Here is a 22,267-nt window from a genome sequence, read left to right as displayed (position 1 = left end):
CACATTTCTGTTTTTTTAAATGGACAATAAAGTATATATGACTATGACTATGACTAAACGAAGCTGTTTCTTTGACGCCAAATCACTTCTTACATGGTCAAATGGGTGGGAGATTTGCTTGTGAAGAGGTAATAGAAAATATCACGTGATTGCGGGGCGCACTCGCAATCATCTTTTGACAGCGTGAGCATCTCATCTTCTTCACCTCACGCTGTCAACAGATTACCACTCCAGATTTTGGCTAAGTAAAATAATTTTTACTTCCCTCCCTCTACTCCCTCTCTTTTTGTTTTCAATTACGATTTTGAGACATGTGTTTTGGCCCTTTCAGAGCATCCCAATGTTCCTTTTTATGTTCTCCTTTTACGTGCATGTTGCAACGATGACTTGCCATTCATATTAAATAACTTTACAACCAATACTCGTTTCCTTGTATTTGTTTATCGGGCTCACATGTGTCAAAAGTAAATTTAATCTTAGAAAGCGATGGCGTAGAGTACAAGAACTTATAAAACATGTTTGGAATAGATGGGTAAAGGAATGGCTACCTACTAGTCCGGTGGCAAAGTAAGTAAGTAATATTTATTGCTTTCCAAATACAGTACAAATAAATAAAACAGTATAATGTAAATGAAATAAAAAGAGAAACAATTAAATATAAAAATACAAGACTAGACAAGAAAATAAGCATGGAAAGCAGGGGATGGCCCTTTAAGCCCAGAGGCTTGTTTCCAAAGGGGTCCCCAGGAGTGGTATATCACCACTCGAAAGGGGACAAATTGCCATCCAACTTTTCTAGACCAGAATTTTCCGTAGATTACAAATCTGGAAGGTAATCGATCAGGATAGGAAGCGTTTTTGAGATTTAAGGGGTCAAATTTTAAAATTGACCAATTACAACAATGTATTATGTATATGTATTATAACAAATTTGTTGAAGCACAATTTTCTTTTATTATATTTTTATGATTATAGGTGTCTATTCAATCAACTTAAATCATTTGTAATTAAGGGTCAAATGTCAATATTGACCAATCATAGAACGTACCTATAAAACCACATAAAAAATAATGTTTAACAAAAATTGGATGTTTTCTCATCCTGTTAATCAATCATATGCAATGTAAAAGCGCGAATACATTATTTCATCAGTTGACATAAAGTAAATTTCATCAGTTGTCATAAGGTCAACATTTTAATATGCATATTAGTTACCAAATAAATGCAAACCTATAAAACCAAATAAAAACTAATATTTAACAAAAATTGGATGTTTTCTCACTCTGTTTATCAATCATACGCAATGTCAAAAGAGCGAATACATCATTTCATCAGTTGACATAAGGTCAATTTAATCAGTTGACATCAGGTCAAAGGTCAACATTTTAATATGCATATTAGTTACCGAATAAATGCAAACTATAATATCGATGGTTTTACAAGTAATCAAATTATTTGATCAGTAAAGTTATGTTATTTCATTATAATTTTAATCAATATAATTATAATACTGTAATTAATCAAATCAGACTTAAGAGCCATTGTCTGTAAAAATCAAAGATTTGGTGGCAGATGTAAAAAAATGGATTTCTCTCAAATTTTTATCATGAATAGACATTTCAATAAAAAGCATATCTATAACATTCATTTTAATTTTTAGCCTTCGTTGCCATGACAACGGTCAATTATCAAAATGTTTATGTTTTTGCCATTTTTTACAGATTTTCTATAGTGAAAAAGTACAAACTTGTATACTTATTTTAACCAAAAATACTTACAGTATACAGTTTTTGTTTATAGCAGTGTAAACAACATGTATTGAGTTCCATTTAATGTAGAAAAAAAAAACAAAATGGAGTTTAGTTGATACCATTATTTTTAAAAAGGGGTATTTTTAAAAAATATTTTTTTTATAAAAGTATACCTCGTAAACGTACCTATAACTTCCAAAGTGGTGTTTTTAAATCAATGAGGTTTTTTAATTTGATAGTCAATAAGTTTGTTAACAATAATCACGAAAAAACACAGGGGTAAATTTTGTACATAGGTTTTGTGTTGCCAGGAAAATACGAAAAATACAAAAAAATACAAACAAAATATCAACAAACAAAACACATGAAACACAATTTAAATATGGCTAATCCAATAATAAAATGTATATGTGGCTTGTTATAATGCTATTAGAGTCATACGAATAGTTTAGATAAAATAGGAGAATGTGTTGCCAGGTTTATTTCAATTAATTGCCAGAAAAACAGTATTTTGCATTGAAATATTTAGTTGATGGAAAATAATGTTAAACTTTGAAATGGTTTTTATAAATTTTTAAATCTATTTTGTGTAAAGAGATACAGAAAGACCTCCTAGAAAATCTGACCTTGTAAATAGGTCATTTTAGGTCAAAAGGGGTCAGAATGCAAAACAGGACAGGTCCCCACTTTACTACTATTAACTATTAATGTTTGATCACAATTTAAAAGATAGTTCATAAAAATTCTCCACAATTTTAATTTTTTTTCCTATAGTGATACCTTAGCAACCATTTATATGTGTAACTAAGGAAGGTAATTTTTAAAAAACGTAAAAAATGGCGTTTTTATGAATACAAAGAATTGATTGCATTTGCAATTTTTCTCAATTTTACTTCTACTGCATTCTATTATTCTTAAAGTGATGACAAACTTAACCTTGTAAATTCATTCATTTTGAGGTCAAATGAGGTCAACATTTACCATAGTAACTGTTTCTATGCGAAAATATTTTTAAAATAAGGGGTTTTCATAAATACAAAACATTTTTTCTACATAGTTTTACATTTCTACTTTTTGCCAAAGTTACTTTAAATACTGAATCCTAATAATCTCAGAAAGAAAGTCTTGACAAATCTGAATAAAGGTAAAAAATTGACCTGTTTACGTAACTAAGGATATGTTTTTTTAAATAAAATATGGAGTTTTCATGAAAAAAAAATTATATTTTACATATTGAGGTCAAATGACATCAACATTTTACCTATAGTGTATTGTAGCAACTGTTTCTATACGTAACTAAGTACAATATTTTTAATATGGGGTTTCATGACTACAAACAATTGATTACATAGCTTTACTACTTTTTCCCAAATTTACTTATCTACTGAATCCCAGAAAATTTCTGACCTTGTGAAAGGGTCATTTGTTGGGTCAAATTATGTCAAAATGTATTATTTATGTTATCTTAGAACCTGTTTCTATGCGTAACTAAGGATAATTGTTTTTTTAAATACAGTTTAAGTAAGTGGCCACCCTCGGGACCTGGAAAAGTGGCCGGTTACGGGATGTGACCCCTTACGGGAGGTTCTGCCGATAAAGGACCAAAATCACGTATTGTGGATATATACGATATTCTTAACGAAACGAGCCTCTCAATTTTCCAGCTAATTGTAGGCCTATTTATAATCAGGTGGTTTAGTATTTTTTAGCATTTTCAGACACATTTTAAAAGCTTTTATATGAAAAGGGTCGGTCAAAATCTGTGTAGTTTTCTTATCTCTTCACAGTAATGTTTTTAAAACCTCTTCAAAATAAAGCTAATATATAAAGAAATACAATAAACATGGACCTCTAATTCATAGGTCCATGCAATAAGTATCACATTTTTCGATTGGCCGCTTACAAAAAATCTCATTTTTAGTATAAAAAGGTGCCCGCAGCTTCTTACGGTAAGCACCAAATGCACTAATTAGATAGGAAGAACAAACAGGCTTTTCAAAGTGCGTCCGTTAAGGGAGGTGGCTGCTTACGGGAGGTGCCCGCTGTAAATAAAATATGGGGTTTTCATGAATAAAAATAATCACAGAAGAAAATCCTTACGAATATGACCTTGTGAAACGGTAATTTGAAAATGCAAATAAGGCATGCCTGCTAATAATCTACAAATTTAAATTTGTATAAGATAAATATGCAAAATCTAAAGAATATCTCAATTTTAGTTACCATAGTAACTGTTGCTATGCATAACTAAGGGAAATTAAATAATTATCAGATAATTATTAATTAATAATTAATACTGAATCCAACCATCACAATAAAAAAAATATAGAATTTAAAACCAATATTTAATAATAAAGTGTGATATTTTACATGCTGACCTTAAATGAAATGAAATTTCACGTCAGGGCTTCAATATTTGTTATGTAGCATTAAAATACCTGAGTATATCATTGACATTTGATTGGTTCAATTTTTGGGGAGGGGAAAGTGGTGGATCCAGGAGTTTGAAATAGTTAAGGGGTTGGAGGCGAAGGTCTAAAAACTTAACTTTATGTCCTATCTTTTGCATTGCAATTTTTAACTTGGGGTGGGTGGGGGCGTTGAGAAAGGGGGAGGGGGTGGGATGGAGCCGTTTGAATCCGTCTATTCGTTGGGGCGATGGTAGCAGCAGTGTGGGTGGTGCTTAAATACATGCATTTGACACTCTATAGTGGATGATCGACCAAAGTCTTGTAGTTTATCTATTTGTGGTTATTGTCGGGGTAGGGGGGGGGGTGGGGGTGGTAGAGTCGAAAGTGGTGGTGAATGGGCATGTGGGATCTGCTTAGGTTAGCAAATAAAAGAAGTAAACAAATGAAAGAGGAGCTTCAAAATAAGAGAGGAGTAATCTGTTGCAAAGATTAAAATTCACAACGATCTGATAATTTATTCAAATTTCCAGAGGATATAACCTATAAAATGACATTAAAACTGGGAATTACAGAATCTATAATTAAAAATATTGTGTTTTTTTCTCACAACACAACTAGAACTATATAAAACATTAAGAATTGTTCTGACCAATGAGTTTCAAATCAAATAATCAAAGAAAATAAAATGTTTTTACTAATATACCATGTTTTTTTAAAATAAAAATGCCTATGTTTCTCGCAACACTGCTTGTAGATTTTTAAATTACCCCAGTATTTTATTTTAGAAATCAATTTTTAAACATAAGAACTACCTATTTGTAATAAATCAGCTGAAAAAATACACCACTTTGGGCGTTATGGTGAAGTAAAGTTTAGTTGCATTGAACAATTTAAAAAAAAGTGAAAAACACCCTTTTCAAATAAATGGTATCTCCCAAAGTATGAAATAAAAAAAATATATGAAACAGGTACACAATGCATTGTTATTATGCATACACTAATTATTTTTTATAATTAAATGAACAAAACAAAAATATCTTTCATCAAAGTAGTACCAATATCCATTTTAAAAAACCTCAAAAAAGGAAAAAATTTGTCAAAAACACAAATTTGGTCGTTGCCATGGAAATATACGTGTAAAATAAAAAATACTTCATATTTGATTTCTCTCAACACATATATAGCCATATGCAAAATTTGAAAGAAATCCATTTTTTTTAGTCTACCACTCTTTTTGCTTTTTGATATTTCTTTGATTCTTACAGACAATGGCTCTTAAAATGTTACGCTGACCTTGAATAAAATAAATGGTTAAAGCACAACTTATAAAACTTTTCAAAATTCAATTTCAAAGACTGGTCAGAACATGGTTGCAGGCCTGCAATATTCATTTTGAGGCATTAAACAGATTTGATCTGCTTTTTTATGTTAGCAATATATAATTTTGGCTTTTATTTGTCTAGGTATTCAGATAACTGAGAATACCTGTGCACCTTAACTGGTAAACAAAATACAAGTATGTGGTTTTTGTCTAGATTTGGTAGCTCGGATTATTTTCCATGGGTTTTCACAGGCGTCTTGAGCACTTTGGTGGATAAGCGTCTAAGAAATCTTACTATATTATTGGTTATCACTTTACATCACCATTTCTATCAGAACATAGTTCATAGTTCAACTAGTACTTCAAGAATATGTACATACCAACCTCAGTGAATAGATAAATCTGGAACCCATGTCCATGAATGATTTTCTGGACTATCAAAAAACTAGCCAATGCACCGAAAGGGCATATACTTGCATTAAAAGAAATGATTAACTCATTTACAGTGAACACAATCATTCCAAGCATTGCCTTTTTATATATTAGTTGACGTTGACTTGGTTCTATTAGTCTCCAACCCTTACCACTGCCAATAATGATTGTTGATGTCCCATTCATTTTATCCTCATAGTCTATTGTTTCCAATACTATGTAATGTTTTATTATGAATAAGCTTAAATTGAAATGAAAATATCTTACTTTCGTTATATAGACGCATAAAGAAGAGAATCGGATGAGTTTATTCTCTCCTATCATACTGCTAACTTTAACAGTATATTATATGGAACCTTTGGAAAGATGGACCTTACAAACGGGTTTTCTTTTTCTTCAGAAAACAAAATATGTACTACACTATGCACAGGAAAACCATCTGTGGCTAGCAACCATATCGAGAAAATTGTGGTCTCTCTGTGTAGTGAGTTATGGATTCCAGTTTTTATTAGCCAATAAAAGTAAAAATCTAAAGCATTATTGACCAAGATTATAGATCTGAGTAAATGTGTCGTCAACTAGTGAAACAGGCAATATTCTCTTAATATTTTCAAAAGGGAAAACAATCCTGGTGGTCTCTTATGAAAGGTAATCATTGAAACATACATTATTTGCAAAACTTGACAATTAAAAGACAAACACATTAATCCAAGATCATTAAATAGAAATAGATGGCGATCAGTGAATGGCCAGAGTCCTAGAAATTGTGAATTGAAATGGTGAAGTTAACCTACTGGGCTGGGCCACCTGGATCTGCCTATGCCCTATCCTGTGGATGAATTGGCATTCTCTGATTCTGATGAGTAGTTTTAGTTGTCCAAAAACTGAAATTGTAGTCCTAATAAATGCAACTTATATTTCGAAAACCCTCCCTATCCTGATCGATTACCTTCCAGATTCGTAATTTACGGAAATTCTGGTCTAGAAAAGTTGGATGGCAATTTGTCCCCTTTCGGGTGGTGATTCCCACCAGTAAACCCCCCCCCCCCACTCCCCCCATTTATTAATGCGTTTTACCATAAATTTAATTAAACTAGATGGTACGCTCGCTTCGCTCGCGTACCATCTAGGTCGTGCCCACAGATGGTTCTCGAATACATAATAATTTCAGCGTTAAAAAACTGGCGATTTCAAATATGTACGTACAATAATACATGTCGTTTACAGGAACGACCGAATAAATAGACACTGATTTATGTACTCAACTAAAATTAGCACCCTGAGAATTACTTCCGAAAGAGAAACTTGTCACAAAATGAGACCAATTGTTTAAGTCAAATTTAAACAAACTTAATTTGTGTTTTGTATGTAACATTAGGGGTGAGGGATGGGGAAGAGGGTGGGTGCAAAGAGGAACAATTTTTAAATATATTAAATATATTCTTTATCCATTTAGTAACGAAATATTAATTGTTTTCATGTTTTACAAATAATATATCACTAAACACAGTAAAACATTGCTATGTAACACTTTGTTGAAACTATCACCGTCCTAGTCGATTGAAATAGTACAGTACATGTAACGATACATCACTACGACGTGTATGTTTATATAATGTAAAACAATTTGTGAAAACCACCTCTATTCGGGGAAAATCATAAAATCGATTTAATCGTCAATAAAAATTAAATTATCTAACTCAACTTTATTAGTAGGCCTAATGGTTTTCAATTGTTTCTTAGAGCCAATTCATACTTAAGTTGGTTCCTACCCTACCCACCAAAGTTGTTCTGCGTTTAGGGGATTTGATGCACCGTAGGCCTATCCTCTACTGGCTTTACAACGCTACTCATGCCAGTGAGGGAAGGGTGATGATGTGGGTGGTTTAAATGCAATAATAAAGATTTGTACATAATATACGGCGACTGAAAACGCTAGCTCATTATCCGTTAAAAAAAAATTATATCCAACCTCTGCAGCACAGATTGGAAAAAAAATGGATCGAATTTCTGTTATGAGTATACAGTACTTGCCTTTACGACGCCTGAGGGAATAGACACTTGTGGAACAGAGATTGGAACGTTCCATTCATCGCAAATCAATACATTTGTATAAACGTATATTAAATCTATCAAAATAGTATTTTTTAAAGAAAAGCGGCCTGTCTTCAACATTATGATGCTGTACTCGAGCTGTTCAACCGGTTTTCAGCCATTAAAAACAATTATCGTAGGAGGAGATAGGAAAATGCGAAGCATCCTCGTATTATTGTCTGTGGGTATTTTTCAAGACGGACATCCATTAGACAGTGTATACCACGATTGAAAAACACCCCTATTTGGGGCAAATCGTTGAACCTAAATTTGTTTTAATTGTCAATAACTAATTATCTAACTCAATTTAATTAGTAAACAGGGTTACATCAGGTGGTTAAAATCAGTACCGAAAGTACGAACCAACTTTATATACCATCGAGTAAAAATTGTAAAAGTAAGGCACGATTTACCGAATTTTGCCCTTACGTAAATTTATATATAGATCACAAACATAAGTACTTATATGAAAGAGATTAACATAAAAAGTAACAAATAAATACATAAATATAAATAAAAATTGGTGATTTTACAGACGTGTTTCTTGCACACTTTCGCATACTGAACTTTCAATATTTCCGTTTCTATGGAGCGCCAAAAGAGCAACAAGAACAGAGGGCTAAAACTCGATGGCATGCGTCTACATTTAATACATTTATTGGGGAAATTTAATTTGTTCAATATGTTTTGTCAATTTGTCAAATATAAATGCTGTAATATGTTACTGCTGATACTGTAGTATCCACACAAATTAAATAAGAACAAGAAACACAGCAGTATGAATCAACACTTTATTGTCTCTTTCTTTCTCAACCTCGTGTTCCAACAACCTGCCCTCAACGCCCACTCTAGTTCCCGTTACCACAATCTCCCCCTTGTAACAAATTACATTCTTCAACGTACCTACTAGGATTTCTTACTACTCTACCTGACCTAGTTCTATACGGAACTTGGTCTACATCTCTTTGTATGAATATATCTACATTTACATGTTCTGGTTGTTCATTTTCAAAATCATCTATCAATACCTTATTCAATGGCGTCGCCCATTTCTTACAATCAGGGCTTACAATAGCCAGCCTTTCAATATTATATGTTTTTTCCACCTTCTTAACTACTCGAAATGGCCCCATAAATTAACTACTACCCTTATGTACATATCCAGTTTTCTTTACCTTTACATGCATTCCTTCCTGTACAACAGGTAATTTCACACTGTTATGATTATCAAAATATTTCTTTTGTTTCTCTTGTTTAACCCTTACTAGTTCTTTAAGTTTAGTTTTATCAACCACCACATCTGATGGCGGTGTCAATCCTTTTATATTTAACTGGTTTCTTAATTTTCGTCCATGTAACAGCAATGCTGGTTCCACCTCTGTTGTTGAGTGTGGAGTGTTTCTATATACAAATAAAAATGACTGTACATATTATTTAACTTCTTTCCCTTCTAATGATGCAGTTTGTATTGTTTGTTTTAACACTTTGTTAAATCTTTCTACTGCCCCATTACTCTGTGGGTGATAAATAGCAGAATGCAAATGCCTAATATCCCTTTGTTTCAGAAATTGTTTCATTTCGTAACTGACAAACTGAGCTCCATGATCAGTTATCAATTCTAATTGGTAGCCCTCCCGAGCAAATACCCTCGACAGAAAGTCTATTACGACTTGTGTGGTAACTTTTGTTACAAAACATACCTCTGGCCACTTAGAATGGTAATCAATTAAAGTAATGGCAAATCTGCACTGGCTTGGTAGTAAGTCACAGGGACCCACTATATCTAGTCCCAACTTTTCCCAGGGCATTGATGGGTATTCTATGGGTGTCATTGGAGCTTTGGAAATCTTTACCGTTTTATAATGTTCTATACACACAATGCAATGTTTAATTATATGTTCTACATGGGTATCCATTCTTGGCCACCAATACAATCTTTTCTTAGTTCTCATTATCCCTTGGTGAGCCTCATGTGCATTGTAAATTAAATGAACTGTTAGGGAATCTGGTACCACCACCCTATCACCTCTGTAAACTCTATTTTCTAATACTATTAATTCCTCCCGTACTTTATAATATGGCAGTATGTTGCTATCCAACATATCTTTACTTTCCGGCCAACCAGACTCTATGTATTTAATCACTTTATGTTGGGTTTGATCTTTATCTACCTCAGCCTTAAATTTTCCAGGGTTATACAACACTCTTCCTCTATCTCTACAACATACCGCAGCAATTTCATTGTTCTGTTCAGAAGACCCCCCTTCATATTCCAATGGCAGACGAGATAATCCATCTGCCACAACATTATCAGAGCCTGGTTTGTATTCAACGGTGTAGTTATAATTTAGCAGCATTGCACCCCATCTAGCTATACCCATAGGTATGTGGCCATTTCCACTAGATGCTAACAGTGTTGTCAGTGCTTTGTGATCGGTTCGTAGTATAAAATGTCTACCCCATAGGTACGTATAAAATTTCTCAATTGAGTACACACATGTCAAGGCTTCACATTCGCCTGTGGAATATTTTCTTTCTGCACATGTTAACTTCCTTGATGTGAAAGCTATGGTTACATCCTTCCCTTCGATTAGATGGGTGAGAATAGCCCCTATTCCATACCCCGACCCATCTGTCGTCACAATTACTTCCCTTTCTGGGTCAAACAAGGCAAGGGCTGGACATGTCACAATGCTCTGCTTAATCAATGCAAATGCCCCACTGACCCTTTCACTCAAGTCAAATTTCTCCCCTAATTGAATATCCCTTAGTGGCTGTACGAGAGTTGCATAATTCTTGATAAATTTGGAATAGTATCCGGCTAAGCCCAGAAAGGATTTCACCTGCTCTTTATTTTCTGGAACCGGAGCGCATGTTATTGCTTTAACTAATTCTGGGTTTGGGTGAAGCCCCTCTGAATCTAATACATGGACCAAAATTTTAACGCTAGTCACTCCAAACTCACACTTGTCATTGAGGCGCATTCCATACTCTTGAAGCCTATTTAGTACTGCCTTTAGAGCTGTATCATGATCTGATTTAGTCCTGCCAAAAACACAAATATCATCAATAAAGTACCAAATATTAGGAATTCCTTGCAGTATTATTGACATTATTTTTTGAAATGCGGTAGGAGCAGAAGCCAACCCAAAGCACACCTTTTAAAAACTGTACAAACCCTTGTGGGATACAAACGTTGTAAGGTCCCTACTATTTTCATGTAAATTTAACTGGTGATATGCAGACTTCAAATCTAATTTGCTAAACAATTTACCACCTGACATGGTATCTAATAATTCATCAATTTTTGGTAAAGGGTGTTTTTCAATTACTATGGATTCATTTACTTTTCTCAAATCCACACAAAGTCGTATTTCACCATTTTTCTTCCAAATAACTACTAATGGAGACACCCAATCGGTTGCCCTCTTAACCCTTTCAATAACTCCTTCCTTCTCCAACCTATTCAACTCATTAGTAACTTTGTCCCGAACTGCCAGAGGCAGTCTTCTCAGTACTTGCTGCACAGGTGGCACTTGGGAATTAGCCTTAACTGTATGCTCAAAACCCTTAATGTGTCCCAGATCAGAACCAAATAGATGGGGAAACTTATTTTTTACCCAACCCATATTGGTATCCTCACCCTCACAGTTCTCAACTTTAATTGTCAAACATGACATAGTCGACCCATCAATTGTTAACGCTAGCCTTTGAATCAAATCTTTTTCCAAAATAGAACACCCTTTGTCTACTACTAAAAACTTTGCTGTAGCCATTTTTGACTTGTACTTAACCAATGCATTAAATTCCCCAACAATTTTAATTGTTTGTCTTGTATAAGTTAACAAGTTAACTCCACTTGGGTACAGTGCTTCATGCACAAAATGTCTTTGAAACAGTTTCATACTTAACAGGGATACATCTGACGCTGTATCAACAACAAAAGGTAGATTCACATTATTCACCCGAATAGTCACTGAAATATTTGTCTTCCTCATGCACTCACCATTAGCTTCTCCATCGAAACACTGCATAACATTTGCATTACCAACTTCCTGACACATGCGCTGAAAGTGGCCTACTCTGGAACACTGACGGCATACTCGACTCCTTGCTGGACATTCATCAGAATTTGCCAGGTGGCCGCATCGAAAACATCGTCTTTTTCCTTCCCCATTAGGACCATTGTTACGGTAGCTCCTTTTGTTCACCTGTGTTTGTGCACACACTGGCATTGGTACTGCACTGAGTTCATCAGGAATCTTTACCACTATCCCCTATATTGCTTTCCGTTCCTTCTCAGCTGATTCGACCCTCTCTGCAATCTATATAGCTTTGGTCAAGATCAAGTCTTTCTCCATTAATAATCTTTCACGTACTCTTGTAGAGTTTGTTTTTTCTACAATCTGATTACGGATCATGTCGTCATGGAACCCAGCAAACTGGCACGTACAAGCTAAGTAACGTTTGAACGTTCTCACCTGGTTCGTGAGATCGGCTACGAAACTTGTACCTCTCCGCTACAACGTTAATTTTAGGTTCAAAATAGTCACCAAGTAATTGTAATGCTCTTGTATATTCATCATTATCATCATCTGCTGCCTGCTGTGCACCTGATATGGCAGCCGAAGTAGCCCTACTGTTCAAAACAGTGTAATAAATTCGTTGAGCTGCAGTACCTAACGACGCTATCAGGATAGCTTTGCGGCGGCCCGCCGACGCTCCCTCCAAGTCAGCAGCCGACAAGTAATTTTGAAATATAATTTTCCATGTTTTCTACTGAACAACGGGCGTGCCTGGAGATTCCAGAAATGGGTGTGGTTTACTTACTATATTATAGTTCATCCTCGTCGCCAATTGTAGTATCCACACAAATTAAATAAGAACAAGAAACATAGTAGTATGAATCAACACTTTATTGTCTCTTTCTTTCTCAACCTCGTGTTCCAACAACCTGCCCTCAACGCTCACTCTAGTTTCCGTTACCACAGATACTTTCTCTATTTTCAAAGAATATTAATCGATCTTAATATCCCTAGGCCTAGTCATAAGGACTACCTAAGGGGAAACCGGGTAAAGTATCAACAGGAACATTTTATTTGTATTTACAGTGGCAAAATATATTGAATTGAACACGATTTTCACCAACAAAATGAGTTAAATCGATGGATTCCACATAGTTTTTAGCCCTCTATTAATGTTGCTCTTTTGGTGTTCCATAAAAACAAAATATTGAACATAGAGTATGCAGAATTTGCATTAGAAAAACTTCTGTCAAATCATCAATTTATTTAAAGAATTTATTGTTATTTTATTGATTCTTCTTCATCTAAAAACAAAATAAATCGGAATTAAACAATCTTAAATACTAAAATACAATCGGAATTAAATACTACAGTACAATCGGAATTAAAACATTTTAAACTACAACACAACTAAACTAAACTAAATATTACAGTACAATCGGAATTTAAAAATCTGAAATACTACAGTAGGCCTACAATCGAAATTAAAACATCCTAAATGCTACATTACAATCGGTTAAATTACCTAAACTCTAATGTTGTGAAATATGTAAAAGAATGTTTGCAAATGCCTCTTCCTTACCACCGCCTTACTCACAATTAATTTAAATTTTTAACAAAATGGTAAGTTACTGTAACTTTTTATCTTCCTTTAACACAAGAAAATAAATCATTCGTATGTGGGATAGAAAGTTCTTAAAAACTATTGTAAAGATTTCTGTCGTCCGTTGAGGGCGCATATCATAATATGCTTCGAGTATCGGACGATGTTGAGCGCGCACTCGCAGTTAATGTCTTATAAACATGCCTGAAGCGTTCCAATCACCCTATATTATTATGAAAATTATAGTGTTTTGGTGCTTTCTAAAATATCATTAACCTTATTAACTGTTTTTATAGAAACCAAGAATCCTGGTAATAGGCTGTAATTGTTGATAAAGAAGATTTAAAAGTTATATTTTAGTAAGTTCAGGTGACGTCTACTCTAGGCCGTCGCACGTTGTTGCCATTGTTTTGTATTCAGCGAGAGCCTCGCTCGGACAGGTTGGGTCACGTGACCAGTATGCTAATATTACCGGTACTACTGTTAATTATCCGTTTCTATTTATTTTGTATTTGTAGTGATAAATGAACACATTGCCACGTTGCCACTTTGCAACCTCAACACCAATACTGTAGAGGATTACCTATTAAAAGTTACTTTGAGCTCTACATGCTGACTACTTGTTTCATTCCGTCTGTCATTCTACCTACCTACTACCGAACCAGATATAACAGTACTTACAGACATTTCTACATGGTCCCTCGAGCCGGATAAAAATGGCGGAGGAATTGAAACAACTGAAAATCAACAGACGTAATACTAAAAGGAACCAGACAAGAAACAGTATTAAATCTTTAGAAAAGAAACTAAATGAGACTGTTGTTTTAGTAGATGACAGTAATGTGAATAATAGTAATGTTATTAATGATGAAATTTCAAGTAATCAAAATGATATCCATGATGATAATTTAGTGTTAATTTAAGTGATCCCGCTATTGATGTTGATAATGTGAACGATAATAATGTCATTAACCCTAATTTATCCACAGCCAGTGGTAGTTCGTTGGACACAAACGCCTTTAATTGGGAAGGCTTGTTACGGGCAATTGCTCTACACCGCATCCAACCGCAAAAACATTCAGAAGAGACCCGCTACGGTACCATGCATTCATTACAGCATACAAGAGTACTGTTTCTCAAGTCCAAGATGATGGTGTCAAGTTACAACATCTACTCTCTTTATGTGAGGGTGCTGCATATTCTTCGATACAGTATTGTGTCCTTAAACCAGCCGAAAAAGGCTACATAGCAGCAATTAAAAAGCTAAAAGAGAAGTTTGGGGACCCCAACATAATAACCAAGGCCTGGACTGATAAAATACTGAAGCGAGAGATAGTAACCCTCGATACACTCGGAGATTTTGCAGATGACCTAGGAAACTGCTACGGAACCCTAGAAGCTTTGGGGAAACTCTCGGAACTGGATACCATGGAGGGATTATCCAAAGTTGTGCAGATTTTACCGATATTCCTCCGAAACAAGTGGAAAGACGTCAATTTCAAGTTGAAAGAGAACCATACCACCGCTACATTCAAGCATCTAGTTGATTTCGTCCAGAATGCTAGGGACAAAGAGGAAGATCCGGTATTTGGAAGGGTGCTAACCGCTAAGAAAGCAGAGAAGGAAAAACTATCCAAAGGGATCATCAAAGAAATCACCGACCACCAACAACTATGACCCTTACAGATACGAAAGACAGCAAGAAACTACCTCGGATGTTCTGTCCTTACTGTAACGGAAACGAGCATTTCCTTGGGGGCTGCAAAAGCTTTAGAGAACTAAGCAAATCCCAGATGAAGGACTGGATCACTAATAACAATCGCTGTAAAAATTACGCTAGAAAACATGTTACCACCGAATGTACTCTTCGGAAGGGTTGTAAGATGTGCTCTAAACTGCATCTAACAGTTTTGCAAGACACCCTGACACCGGTATCTTAACAGTCCACCCCTTCCAATCCAGCAACGGCAACCAACCAACTCTACAGTCTGTGCCAACAGTACAAGCCCAGAGACGTATTCCTAAAAATCATCCCGGTAACATTATACAGTCCCACCAGCAAAGTCGCTACCTACGCTGTTGTAGATGATGGGTCGATGAGAACCATGCTGCTCACTGATGGAATGAATAAACTAAACATAAAAGGCCATGAAGACAGCATTGTTCTGAAAACTGTGGAACACGGAACGACCACAGTTCCTGGATTGAGTGTAAACGTACACATATCGGCAAGATATAACCTTGACGATGCGTTTTCTTCGACCTTGTTAACACTGGGGAGCTACTCGTACCCCACAAGAGAGATCAAAGAGAACTACAATTACCTGAAAGATGTCCCTTTACCAGAAATACGCATAGAAGCCCAATGATACAGCTAGGCATTAAATCTCCAGCAGCAGTGCATACAGTATTTGGATGGACATTGCATGGCCCAGTTCTTATGCCTTTGACCAAGCCACCGGTCACTGTAACAAACTTCACCCTATGCGAGTCATCACAACTGAAATCTGATGTTAGACGGCTTTGGCAGGTGGAAGAACTTCCTCCTAGTAAGGCAGCGACTCGTTCTCGACTCGGCCAAATGGCAGTGAACAATCTCGAACATTCCACACAACTGATTCACGTAAATGGAGTGAACCGTTATGAGGTTCCCTTGTTGCGTGATAACAGCGGTACACGATTCCGAGCTGGTGTTGAGTCAATGATTCCAAACATGAGGAGAACGGAGAGGTGCTACAACTAGAAGCCTGAAAGACGTGAGAAACACAACCAATTAATTCAGAAGCTAATCGACGATAAACTAGTGAAGATTATTACAGCCGAAGAAGCCAAGAAGTCTGAGGAATCTTGGTTCGTCCCTCACTATGTTATTGAACAGAAAGGTAAACACAGATTAGTGTTCAGTTGCTCCCACGAATTCCAGGGACTGAACTTGAATAAGCATCTGCTAGCCGGACCTAATTTGGGTTCATCTCTTATCGGAGTAATCCTGAGGTTTCGCCAACATGAATTAGCGATGATATCTGGCGACATTAAAGCCATGTGCCACCAGGTACGACGAAAACCAGAAGACCAATTCCTGTTCCGCTTCATCTGGAGAGATTGTGATGAAACTAAACAACCTACCATCTCCCAATGGTTATCTCTATTTAGATCTACCTGCAGCCCCTGCTGCGCTACTTATTTACTCCAGAAACTAGCTATAGAGCATGATGAACAATATCCAGAAGTGAAAAGATCCGTCATGGAGGCCTTTTGGATAGCACGAAATCTACAGAAGAAGCTGAAATCATTGTGCATGACATCAGGGCTGTACTGAGCATGGCTGGCTTCAAGGTTAGACAGTGGGCTAGTAATAAACCAGAGGTTTTGAAGGGATTGCCTGAAGAAGCACTCTCATCCTGCACTATAATAGAGTGACAACAAGACACTAATGAAGCAGAACCTATGTTGGGATACTGGATCTGACTCACTTATCATGATGATCATGATCATCGAGATGTTGTAACAATGCGATATATTTACCGGACACTGGCAAGACAATACGACCCCATTGGCTTCCTGGTTGCATTCCTTATTAGGGGTAAGCTAATAGTCCAAGATTTGTGGAAAATGGATAACATCGATTGGGACAGAGAAATAACTAACTCCGAGCTTCGAGCCTCCTGGGTCCAATGGAAGGAATAACTTAAGTACATCGATCGGGTCAACATCTCGAGACGATATCTCACGCTGAAGGATGCCACTTACCAGTTACATGTCTTCTGCGATTCGTCTGAAATGGCTTATGGGGCAGTCGGCTACATTCACGGAGAGCGAGATGGAAAAGTGGAGACCGCATTCGTCGCAAAATCCAAGGTTGCTCCTAAGAAACAGTTAAACGTGCCAAGATTGGAACTCTGCGCCGTACTGGTTGGTGCGAGACTGATGGACTTCATAGAGCAAACCTTAAAGATTCCTATTAGTACGAGCCACCTGTGGAGCGATTCCACTACGGTACTGACGTGGCTCGCTTCAGAAACCTGTAGATTCAAGGTCTTCGTCGGAACTCGAGTAACAGAAATAAACCACAAAGACATGACCTGGCACTATGTGCCCACAAAGCAGAATGTGGCAAATGATATCATGAGAGGAAGTCGCAGGCGACCACAGGTGGAAATAAGGACCGTCCTTTCTAACTCAGGCTACAGACCACTGGTCAGTGATGCCCAAACTCCAAGATCAACCTGGTGATACAGAATTCAAGAAAAGTGTTTTCTGTGGGCTAATCAATGTTGATGCTACAGATGAGATCGGCCACCTAAAGGACTTTGATGCACTGTTGCTCTACCTCGGCCGGAAGTTTGATGGGGCGGCCCCTCAACAAATTGAGAATGAAGCCTGGAGAACGATACTGTTTCCCAGAAGACGTTACAGCACTGAAAACTGGAACCTCACTAAGTACAGGTAGTAGACTGAAGCGATTAAGTCCAGAATGTGACAATGACGCTGGTCTTATAAGAGTAGGTGGACGATTGAGTGAAGCAAATGCTATACAAGAGCAAATGAAGCACCCAATCATTCTTGATCCAAAGCACTACATCACAAAACTTATTATCCGACATACCGACGCTAAGTTGCTACATCCTGGACCAGAACGTGTTCTAGCGGACCTGAGAAGGAGATTCTGGATTCTCAGAGAGGAAGAAAAGCTGTTAAAGGACAACAACGATTATGTCAAGAATGTCAGCGGTGGCGAGAAAATCCTACCATTCCTCGGATGAGAGACTTTCTGACTGCAAGATTACAAATATTCAAACCCGTTTTCCACTGCACCGGGATTGACTGCTTCGGACCCATGTCTGTAAAAGTTGGACGGAGAACAGAAAAGAGAAGGGGAATAGTCTACAAGTGTATGACAGTTGGCGCCATCCACTTAGAGCTTTGGAGAGCATGAATACAGAAGCATTCCTGTTGTCGTTCAAGGGCCAACCAGCTAAGATTTTTAGTGATTGTGGAACTAACTTCAAAGGGGGAGACAAAGAACTCAAGTCAGCCTTCGACCTAATGACAGCTGATCTTCGAAACAAACTACGACCGTTTCAAATAGAATTATTCTACAATCCTCCCAACGCTCCTCACGTTTGAGGTATATGGGAGAGAGCGGTGAGGGTGAGGAGCGCCAAGACAGCTCTCCGAGTAGCACTAGGTGAGCAGCTAGTGACAGAACCAGTTCTACTGACCCTGCTTATAGAAGTTGAAGGTATACTAAACTCAAAACCACTTGGTTACGTATAAAATGATGCAAAGGATGTCAACGCAGTTACACCCAACATCCTATTGATGGGGCGGCTAGATCCAGCTATGCCGCAGGGGATATACACAGAACATGATCTTTTGACCAAGAAAAGATGGAGACACAGCCAGGTGCTGATCAACCATTTATGGAGACATTTCATCAGACATCACTTGCCAAACCAGCAGATCAGAAATAAAGTGGTGGAAGGAGGCCAATGGATGAAAAACCAAAGTTTTTCCCGGAGAGGACGGCAGAGTACGCTCTGCCGAAGTACTCGTTACGGGCAAGACATATGTACGCCCTGTTGTAAAACTGATCAAACTCCCAGAGCTTCAGTAACCGTTGAAGAGTTTTTTATTGCATACCTTGTATTCACATGCCTTTGTATGATAGTTTACTTTAAATTTAGTACCTAAATTTAGGGGCGGCTGTTGTAAAGATTTCTGTCGTCCGTTGTGGGCGCAAATTATAATATGCTTCGAGTATCGGATGATGTTGAGCGTGAACTCGTTCACAGTTAATGTCTTATAAACCAGGAATCCTGGCTGTAATTGTTGATAAAGAAGATTTAAAAGTTAAATTTTATTCAGTTCAGGTGACGTCTACTCTAGGCCGTCGCACCATTATTTTGTATTCAGCGACAGGTTGGGTCACATGACCAGTATGCTAATATTACCGGTACTACTGTTAATTATCCGTTTCTATTTATTGTGTATTTGTAGTTATAAATGAACACATTGCCACATTGACACCTTGCCACTTTGCAACCTCAACACCAATACTGTAGAGGATTACCTATTAAAAGTTACTTTGAGTTCTACATGCTGACTACTTGTTTCATTCCGTCTGTCATTCTACCTACCTACTACCGAACCAGATATAACAGTACTTACAGACATTTCTACATAATTATGTTTTCATGTATTTTGTACGTTGTACAAGACATTCTAATCGGCCCAATCACTATCGGTAAATAAATCATATTTTTTATTTGTAAGGGATAAAATCATGGATTTGAACTTAGGAACCTGGCATCGGTAGATGAGCATAATTGAAAATTCATTGACATAATTATATGATTTTTTTTTTGTTTTACTGATCACCTGATATTTACATTTAATGCTAAATGTAAATAAACGAAACGATATTGTAGATACAGAAACAAAATGACATAATTATATGTATTTTTGTTTTACGACGACTCGGCTTAGATTTATTAATTACGGTTCTTCTCTATACCTTTCTGAGATTATTCGATTTACCGATTACAGTGGTAAGGATTTAAACAACTAAACAAAAACGAAAGAAATACGGATAGATTTTCTAAAACATAATGGGTCTGACAGTATGGACTCAGTATACATTAAGTGAAGGGAAGTAGAGATTGTTAACTATTATAAGTATCTGGGAGTAGTGTTTGACTAAGTATAGGCTTAAATGGGTGGACATGTTGGTTGAACATAATTAAAAAGTTAAAATACAAGGTTGAGTACTGATTGAAGATATTTGGTTCGTTTGAGGTAAAGCAGGATATTTGTTGAATGTTTTACAAATCAGTGATATTCTATTTGGGGATATTGTGGGCTGGGAATATCAGTAAGGGGATAAAGACCGAATTGAGAAGGTGCTGCGTACAGCGTTATAATAACGGTCTTTTTATGTCTTGGTGCAAGGTAATTTCCCATAAACATTTTAAAATCGTTTCAAAAATATTCTCACAATTGGTAATTATTTCGTTATATTTTGTTTGACAGACTTTTTTAGTGTAGTTTTTCATTCGTTATTATAACATTTTGATGCAAACGTTGTTCAATTAGAACATTTATTTCTACACAGTAGAGAAGGATGCATACAAAATTATATAAAAATAAAGAGTCATAATATGTGACCTGCTCTGGCATAGTGAAACATAACTCGCTGATCTTTATTCAGTGTATTGACCTATAGAAGTACTATGTAAGTTAAAAATCACTATCTTGGTGAAAATAGGGTTTTCCCCTTTTTGGAATCTACAACTATTTAAGAATCAAGATCAAGTTTCATTTTGTGTGAATTAAGTTTATAAAAGGGCTAAATAAGTGATTTTAATGAGTACCTTTTTTGTCTTGATTTCATTTTGTTGCAAAAAATGAAATAAAGTGCATGAAAAACTGTTAGAAAACTGTGCAGTTTATGAAAATATTTGTATAGCTACCTTTAGAAACATGGTAGAGTCTGAAAATTTAAATATTCATAAGCCATATTCAGTGGGTATTTCAAGTGGTTTTCAATATTTTTGGCTTCTTCAGCGGGAATTAGAGGAGGTAAAAAGCTTCTCTAACGTGATTTTTACACAACAGAAATCCGTTGTCAAGGATACGCCATGTAATGGCTAGCGCGTAGTAGAAATACAGTACTGTAATTGGCTTATCCTTATAATGACCTTTGACCTGTTTACTTTTTACGCGGAGAAGAGAGTGTAAACAATTCAGATTTAAGATAATCGATGGATCTAGTCTAGGGCCTAGGCCTAGGCCAAATACAATGACTAAAAAATAAAAAACATAATGAGAGTAGCAAAGGACCTATGATATTAAATTATTACAGCCAGTGTAGTGACTAGCCTAGGCCTACTAAGTAGCCTTTTGGACTCCAGGCTGGGTCCTTCTAGGCCTACTTGTCTTAGCCTAGGCCCTAGACTAGGGCCTAGTAGGGTAGGCCTAGCAGGTCTAGACTAGACTAGCTAGGGCCTAGGCCTAGGTAGGCTAGCTAGGTAGGTTGCAGGGCAAATAGGCCTAGCTAGGATAGGTAGGCTAGGCCTAAGTGGCACTTTTATTTGCCTACATATCACATAGGCCTACCATATTTATTGTTTTTACATAATAAGTATTGTATTAATTCATGTTATTGTAGGCTATTATTATGCACTTACACCAACATGATTTCATGAACATTACACAATTTTAAGTAAATGCTTAAAACAAACTTAATACATTAGTATGTGCTTAAAACATATCCATTATTTAATTGATTAAAGCAATCGCATAATGTTATTTAAGTTGTATTTGTTATCTAATCAGCAGGCACTACACAACTAAAATTTAAATTATTTAAGTAACTTTTAAGAACGTACTTAAATCCAGTAGTTCAAGAAATGGTATTTAATGTTATATAACTTAATTTATTGTATACATTTAATTAATTCTTAAAGAATAATACAGTTTTTTTAGTGTAAAAACATTAATTTACCCCCTTTTTTACCATTTTAAGCAAGTGCTTAAAAGAAACACAAGTATGTACTTAACATAAAAAGTGGAAATATTTTTTTGTATGCATTGTCACAGTAATCAATATCCTACCAAAAAACATTTCA

General features: G+C 36.1%; 2 protein-coding genes across 2 annotated transcripts in view; both read left to right on the top strand.

The window, feature by feature from the left end:
* Positions 1 to 22,267, top strand: part of LOC140052382 (asparagine synthetase domain-containing protein 1-like) — a 260,219-nt gene that overhangs the window by 16,983 nt on the left and 220,969 nt on the right. The window lies entirely within an intron of this gene.
* On the top strand, positions 17,418 to 17,870 carry LOC140052426 (uncharacterized). Its single transcript, XM_072098037.1, has one exon. It carries the CDS (start codon positions 17,418 to 17,420, stop codon positions 17,868 to 17,870), a length of 453 nt encoding a protein of 150 aa, XP_071954138.1.

This window comes from Antedon mediterranea, chromosome 6 (genome assembly GCF_964355755.1).
Source record: "Antedon mediterranea chromosome 6, ecAntMedi1.1, whole genome shotgun sequence".
Lineage (NCBI taxonomy): Eukaryota > Metazoa > Echinodermata > Crinoidea > Comatulida > Antedonidae > Antedon > Antedon mediterranea.
This window is presented reverse-complemented; position numbering and strand designations above follow the sequence as displayed.

Coding starts and splice junctions, on each gene's coding strand:
- LOC140052426 (XM_072098037.1), top strand. CDS start 17,418: ATGGCTTATGGGGCAGTCGGCTACATTCACGGAGAGCGAGATGGAAAA.